This window comes from Otolemur garnettii, unplaced genomic scaffold (genome assembly GCF_000181295.1).
Source record: "Otolemur garnettii isolate 467f Iridium unplaced genomic scaffold, OtoGar3 scaffold00279, whole genome shotgun sequence".
NCBI lineage: Eukaryota > Metazoa > Chordata > Mammalia > Primates > Galagidae > Otolemur > Otolemur garnettii.
The window spans coordinates 466,099-473,290 of NW_003852674.1; the positions used below are offsets into that span (position 1 = coordinate 466,099).

Consider the following 7,192-nt stretch of genomic DNA (forward strand, 5'->3'; position numbering starts at 1 on the left):
CAAAGTAGATGAAAATCAAAAGTCCTTCTCATAAATACAGAGGTAATATATATATCAGCTCTATGGCATTGCCTATGATGCCATTCCAATCACAAATCTGAATTATTTTGTTGCAGGAAAACATCACCAACTCATTTCATCTGTGAAACTGATCCACAGTATATCAGAGTTTCTAAGGCCACTGCTTTATAATAATAGTCCACAACTTCACATCACAAAATATATCCTCACTATCTACACTAAGAATACTTAGTATGATAAGCACTATGTAGAGTGAAAAGCATAACAGAGGGACAGAGAAACATCAGGGAGACTGTCATGTGCAAAGCACAGTAAGGAACATGTTCAATACACTCAGAGTGCAAGAAAACAGCCAGTGTAGCTGAAGGAGAGTAAGAGAGGGGAAAGGAGGGAGATGTAGTTAGAAAGGCAACAAGTCAGACCCATGAAGATTATTTTTAGCATTTAAGTCTTTATCTAGCAGAGATGGAGAGAAATGGGATAATAAAAATTAAAGAGAATTAGGATCCATAACTATTGAGGTTTTTCTGTAAAGAAAAGATAAAGGAGACTGCAGTCACATGGAGAAATTAGATCAAAAGAGGTGGCTGTTCTTTACTTTTTATTCCAGATAGTAGAAACTTCAGCACATGTTCACACAGACGATAATTATCTGACAGACTTAGAAGACCTGAGGTTTCAAGAGGAGAGGAGAAAGAAAAGAAAGCAAATTCCATATCTTATGAATCAGTTTTTACTCTGTAGAGTCTTGTAGTCGTGGTTTTGATGGGATTAGAATTAGAGGAAAGACTTATTTCTGACTGTTTCAGAACGTGCGTTTTAGAATAAGATGATCCTGTTGTATCTGTTCTGTGCACACTTTGTGTGTTCATTACAGACAGTCTTTTCTAACACTACTTCCCCCATTTTAAAGTGACTTGGTTCTCACTTAACATTAGGTCCATATATCTAGAATTAAATGATTTTCTGAGTTCAAAAATGTCTCAGAGATTATTTGGGCAAAACCTTTTACTTTGACCATAGAATCCCAGAGAGATTAGATAACAAGTGTCAAGTCATTCTTAACTACATAACACATTATTCACTTTGCATTTGCCTGAAAATCTTCAAGCACTGTTCAGACCTACAAATAAAGGGAGACATTCAGGGTTAACTGCATGGCTGGGCAGGGTTTGTTGTAGGTAATGGTGCATGCCATGTCTAAGATGAGAATCTTGACTTCACTTACCCTCTGCTCATAGGAAACTTCTTGAATCTGCAACCAATCACAGAAAGAGATAAGTATTCTAAGTGAACATAGGCTTTATTTTCAATTTAGCATAGAAGAGAAACAGAACTTACCAAGATCTTCACGGAATTTGACTAAAAACAAACAGACCAAAAAAGAAGTGAAAAATGTTAATTTCTGAATTTCCAAAACACTTCACACTAGACTTTGACTCTGCATGATTTGTGTAATATCAGTGAATATCTGGGTCAGATTTCTGGAATTTGAGGCTCAAAAACTGAAAGGACAATTTGTCCTAGATGTCCACAAAGTACATCACCTATCTTGTTAGAGACAAACAGCCTTGGGACGTGTGTGGAGTCCACCACAAGCAACATTTTATTACTTTTCATTTACTACCTCATTGACCTTCATGACATTCATTTATAAACTGCAAACATTCCCCATCACTCAGCAAATGTTTTCTGAGGATCCACTTTAGCCCAGGTGCTATCTCCCATACTAGGCCCATCATGATGAGCAAGATACAATCTCTGCACCCACCAGGGCATCAGCAAGCAGCCTATCCATAATAACTGGGTGGAGTCTCAGGCCCTTCTACAGATTTTGATGGTGAATTTTAATGTTTTTGCTTAATTACAAGTACTACTTAAGTGATTTTTTATTTCATAAAAAAATCAAAGCAAAAATGATTCCATTAGCTTTCTATTACCTAGAAATAACCACTTTAAATATTTTATTGTGTATATGTGAAGAATATTTTACCTTACAACAACAAAAAAAGGATTATCCAAGCAATTTTATTTAAAATTTGTTTTTTTTACTTAAAAATTAATTTTTCAGGCAGCACCTGTGGCTCAGTGAGTAGGGCGCTGGCCCGATATACTGAGGGTGGTGGGTTCGAACACAGCCCCAGCCAAATTGCAACAACAAAATTGTTGCATTGTGGCAGATGCCTGTAGTCCCAGCTACTTGGGAGGCTGAGGCAAGAGAATCGCCTAAGCCCAAGAGTTGGAGGTTGCTGTGAACTGTGACACCATGGGACTCTACTGAGGACGACAGGGTGAGACTCTATCTCAAAAAAAAGGAATAATTTTTAACATTTCCCATGTAAAAAGGCACTCTTTTGTAACATCATTGAATAGTTCAATGGTATTTCTTTTTATAAATAGTATATAATAAGCTACTACTTTCTGGGCATTTACATAATAAATATTTTACTTATTTTGTTAAAACCAAAGAAGAACTATTTATATTCTATGACTCATGAGACAAAAACATAAATTATTATGTTTGCATGTTGTCTCTACTTTATCTGACTTTTAAATTGTATTAAAATTTAGTATATTTGCCAGGTAAAATATTTTTCAATAGGGGAAGCTGTTGATCAAATGCAAAGCTGCTCCTAATAGGTCCATACAACAAAAATCCATTCAGATTGAATTCAACACTGACATCAAAGTAATCTCAATCTCCAAACCACTTCATGTCAGTTTACTTACTTACATTTCCAATTATTCTGCTCAAACCATTTACTTAGAATTGAATCAATACTTGTTTAGAGGCCAGGTACAGTGGCTTATACCTGTAATCCTAGCATTTTGGGAGGCCAAGGCAGATAGATTGCTTAAGCTCAGGAGTTTGAGGCTAGTGTGAGCAAAAATGAGACCCTTGCCCTTCTAAAAATAGCCAGGCATTGTGATGGGAATGTGTGTCCCAGCTACCTGGGCAGCTGAGACAGGAGGATTGCTTGAGCTCAGGAGTTTGAGATTGCTGTGAGCTATGATGCCATGGCATTCTACTAAGGGTGACTGAGTGAGACTCTGTCTCAAAACAAAAACAAAACAAAAAAAGCTTATTTGAAGTAAAGGAAATTTTGAATGTATTAGAAAAAACATGTACCAGGAAGAACAGAGTTATCGAACTGTAGTTTAAACAATTTAAGTTAGTCACATACAATTTTTTCTGGTAAAAAAGGTGTTTAAAAGTCAAGAGAAGGAAATCAATAGTATCTAAATGGGGGAGGAGGAGGTCAAACTGTCAGTCTTTTCTGATGATATGAGCTTATATCTAGAAAAAGCCAAAGATTCTTCCAAGAGACTCCTGTAATTGATAAATTCAGAAAAGCCCCAGGTTATAAAATCAATGTAGCATTCCTATAAATAAGCAACAGTCAAGCTGAACATCCAATGAAAGACTCAAGACCTTTAACAACAGTCACCAAGAAAACAAAATACCTAGGAAAATATTTATACAAAGAGGTGATAGATCTCTATAAGAGAATTATGAATCACTGAGAAAGGAAAATGTAGATTATGTAAACAAATGGAAAAACAGATCAAGCTCATTGATCAGCACAGTCACCATTGTTAAAAAGACCATATTACCCAAAGTGATTTATAGATTTAGTGGAATCTCCATCAAAATGCCAAAGTCATTTTTTGCAGAGCTAGAAACAATAATCCTATGCTTCATTTGGCATGAGGAAAGAATCAGTGTAGCCACAGCAACATTAAGCAAAAGGAATAAATCTGGAGACATTACTTTATCAGACTTTAAACTGTATTGCAAAGCTATTATAACCAAAATAGCATGGCACTTTCACACACAAAAAAGAGTCATTGACAAATGCAACAGAACAGAGATCCCAGACATACAGTCATTCCCGTATTGCCATCTGATCTTTGATAAAGTGAACAGCAATATACACTGAAGAAAGAATCCTTATTCAATAAATTATGTTGAGAAAATTAGGTAGTCAAAGGTAGAAGACTGAAACAGGATCTGTATCACTCACCACTCACAAAAATTAAGTCAAGATGCATAACAGACTTAAATCTAAGACATGACACAGTAAGAATTCTAGAAGAAAAAGTTGGAAAAACTTACAGAGAATGGTCTGGGCACAGAATTTAGAAAGAAGACACCAAGGGTAATCATAGCAACAACAAAAATAAATAAAAATGAGACTTCATTAATTAAAAATACAGAAGAACCTCTGTAAGCTGACAACCCAAGAGACTGAAACAATCTGGTCAGCATATGGAGATGATTAATATAAGCAACTGGGCCTACCAGATATATATTATTTTCAGGGAAACATGAGATATATATGTTTCTCACTGTCTAATATTTATTTGGGGGGCTTATTTTCAGGAGATGGCTTCCTCTCAGCCCCCAAATGCATCACTAGGTCTTATTATTGGGGTAGGGCTTATATTTAACAAATGCATAGAAATCCATGAGGGCTTATTTTGGGGGTAGGTCTTATTTTTGGGGAAACACAGTATATGTTTACACTTTGCTTTGTTGAATACCTTTGATGAGAGAATATCATTCAAAATCACATACAGTCAAAACCCAGTAAGATGATACATACAGTATCATATAAAATCCATGCATTTACTGTGCTCGCATAGTTTAAACATTCTTTCTGAAAAACAAAAAAAGAGTTGGGCGGCACCTGTGGCTCAAAGTAGTAAGGCACTGGCTCCATATGTTGGAGGTAGCGGGTTCAAATCCAGCCCTGACCAAAAACCACACACACACACAAAAAAAGAGAGAGTCAATCTTGGCTCTTATTATGACCTTTCTTATTTTTATTATAAACATAAGTGGAGAAAACACTCAACAACAGCTATACCACTCAGCACCCTTGGGCATTTTCCCACAGCATCTTCTGCTTTTGCTCTGTAATTTCTATGTCATACTCACTACTTCCATTTCATCAGCTGGTTCTTGTGCTTTAATACTGGTTTGTACTCTAGTCAATATTGTTTGGAAAATTGCTTCTGGGTCAGGCTCGCTACAGGCTGCCTCCTCCTCATCCATTGCAATACAACCTTCAAAATCTACTCCTTTGAATTCTCCCATGGGGGACTGACAAATAGAACCAGCACATTGTATTGTGTTCTTGGGGTGTGACAAATCCAACTTTCTTGAAATACTTCTGTACTGTTTGTGGCTGAACTTTATTCTGGGAACAACTGGTCCAGAGTGTTAACTGATGCAACAGATGAAGTTGCTTCTACAGGCAGACCACAGGTTTGTGTTTTAGTAACTTCTGACTGCAGGAACTGGGCTCAGGAGTACATTTTAAATATTTTATGATGACTTGATCAAGAGGTTGGATTTCTGGGGTTACGTTTGGAGGCAGAAATTTTAGTGTCACATTTGTAAGATGCTTTACTTATAGGTGGGCAGGATAGTTGTCTACTCTCAGTAGAATAGACCACTTATTCTTCCTTATTTCTTGGTCAATTCCCATTACCCATTCTTCAAATAGGGCAACAGTCATCCATGCACATTTTTTTTGAATTCCAAGTAACTGGGAGATATTTGGGCTCATGGTTCTTAAATGTGCATGGCTTTGCCCAATTACCAGACACCAATGGCTTTTATTTTCTGTCCAGTTGAGCTAGTACAAAGCAGAACTGTGAAATATCCTTTAGAAAGTTTTCTACTCTTACATTTGTCACCCTTAATGACACGGCTCCTGTCAGGCATTACCTTGAGACAGAGTCCACACTTGCCGGCATTAAACATGTCATCATTTTTGAAGCTAACTTCTACTGGAACTTCTCTGAATTCACCACAGAAAACTTTCTGGGAGATCTTGTGATTAAGTTTAAATTTTTTGAGCTAACACTTTGATGCTTTGAAATCCACACCCTAAATTCCTATGTGAAATTTTTTAGCAGTTTCTTGGATCATAAACCCAGAGATTTGGGTGTTTCCTGCCCTCATTTGTTTGAACCAGTTTAGTGTGGCTTCACTGACTTCACTGAGAGAAATTTTCTTTTTTGTCAGCTGTAGGTCTCCACTTTCCTTACCATATCTCTCCAAGTACATATGTTTATGTTATGTTTACATATGTTTATGTTTCCAAATGTTACTATGTTCTTGCTAACATCAAATTGTTCTACCACATTTCTTTTGCTTTGGTCTAGAAAATACAGAATATCAACCTATTCCTTCAATGTCAGCTCTTTGAGCATTTTCTTTGGGCCATGATGTTTAAATTAACTGTTAAATTTTTTAGTAATTATAAGGTATATCTTCAATTCAGACCAGTTCTTCACATGAAAAAAAATATTCCACAAGAAATGACAAATAACAGGACATTAGACTTAATCCAATACATGGTGATGATAAAATATAAGAAAAAGAACTTATTCTAAAGAAAAAAATTAAGAGTAAAAACCCACACCTTCTACCCCTTGGTGCAGAGTTGACTCAACAGTCAAGTTACAGAGGGTAAATTTTAATATTGTGTGTCACCATCCAAAGGGTCAAAATACAACTTACAGAGGTCAGCAATATAAAGAGGTCAGTCTCCCACTAAGTACATGTGGTCTTGAGTACATGTCTGGTCTATGAAAATTATGTCAACTTAAGAGGTGGTCAGTGCAGAGATGTGGTCTACTATGGAGGTTCTGCTGTATTCTTCACAACCAGGGAAATAATCAACAGAACAAATAGACAGTCTACTGAATGGGAGAAAATATTCACATGCTATATATTTAATAAGGAGCTAATAACCAGAATCTTCAAAAAGCTCAAGCAAATCAGCAAGAAAAGTTCAACTCCATGAAAAAGTGGGTAAAAGACATGAACAGAAGCTTTCTGAAAGAAGACAGACTAATAGCTAATAAGCATATGAAAAATGTTCAATGTCACTGGTCATCAGAGGAATACAAATCAAAACCACAATATGATATCTGCTAACTATAAAAAAATAGCTCTTATCATAAAGTTCTTAAAAAATGAATGCTGGCATGGATGCAGAGAACAAGCAACACTTACACACTACTGGATGGACTTCAAACTGGTGCAACCGCTATAGAAAGTTCTATGGAGATTCTTCAAATAACTAAAAGTAGACCTAACATTTGATCCAGCAATCCCACTATTGGAGATTTACCACAGGAAAACAAGTCATTT

General features: G+C 36.2%; 1 protein-coding gene across 1 annotated transcript in view; it reads right to left on the reverse strand.

Moving 5' to 3' along the window:
• Window positions 1-1,138: 1,138 nt before the first annotated feature.
• Window positions 1,139-7,192, reverse strand: part of LOC111722568 (butyrophilin-like protein 10) — a 24,590-nt gene continuing 18,536 nt past the window's right edge. Inside the window, exons 5-9 of the mRNA XM_023508825.1 lie at window positions 5,759-5,863; window positions 4,964-5,128; window positions 1,363-1,383; window positions 1,250-1,276; window positions 1,139-1,144 (exon numbers count right to left, since the gene is read on the reverse strand). Of these exons, the coding sequence (XP_023364593.1) occupies window positions 1,139-1,144; window positions 1,250-1,276; window positions 1,363-1,383; window positions 4,964-5,128; window positions 5,759-5,863 (324 nt within the window). The remainder of the gene's footprint in view (window positions 1,145-1,249; window positions 1,277-1,362; window positions 1,384-4,963; window positions 5,129-5,758; window positions 5,864-7,192) is intronic.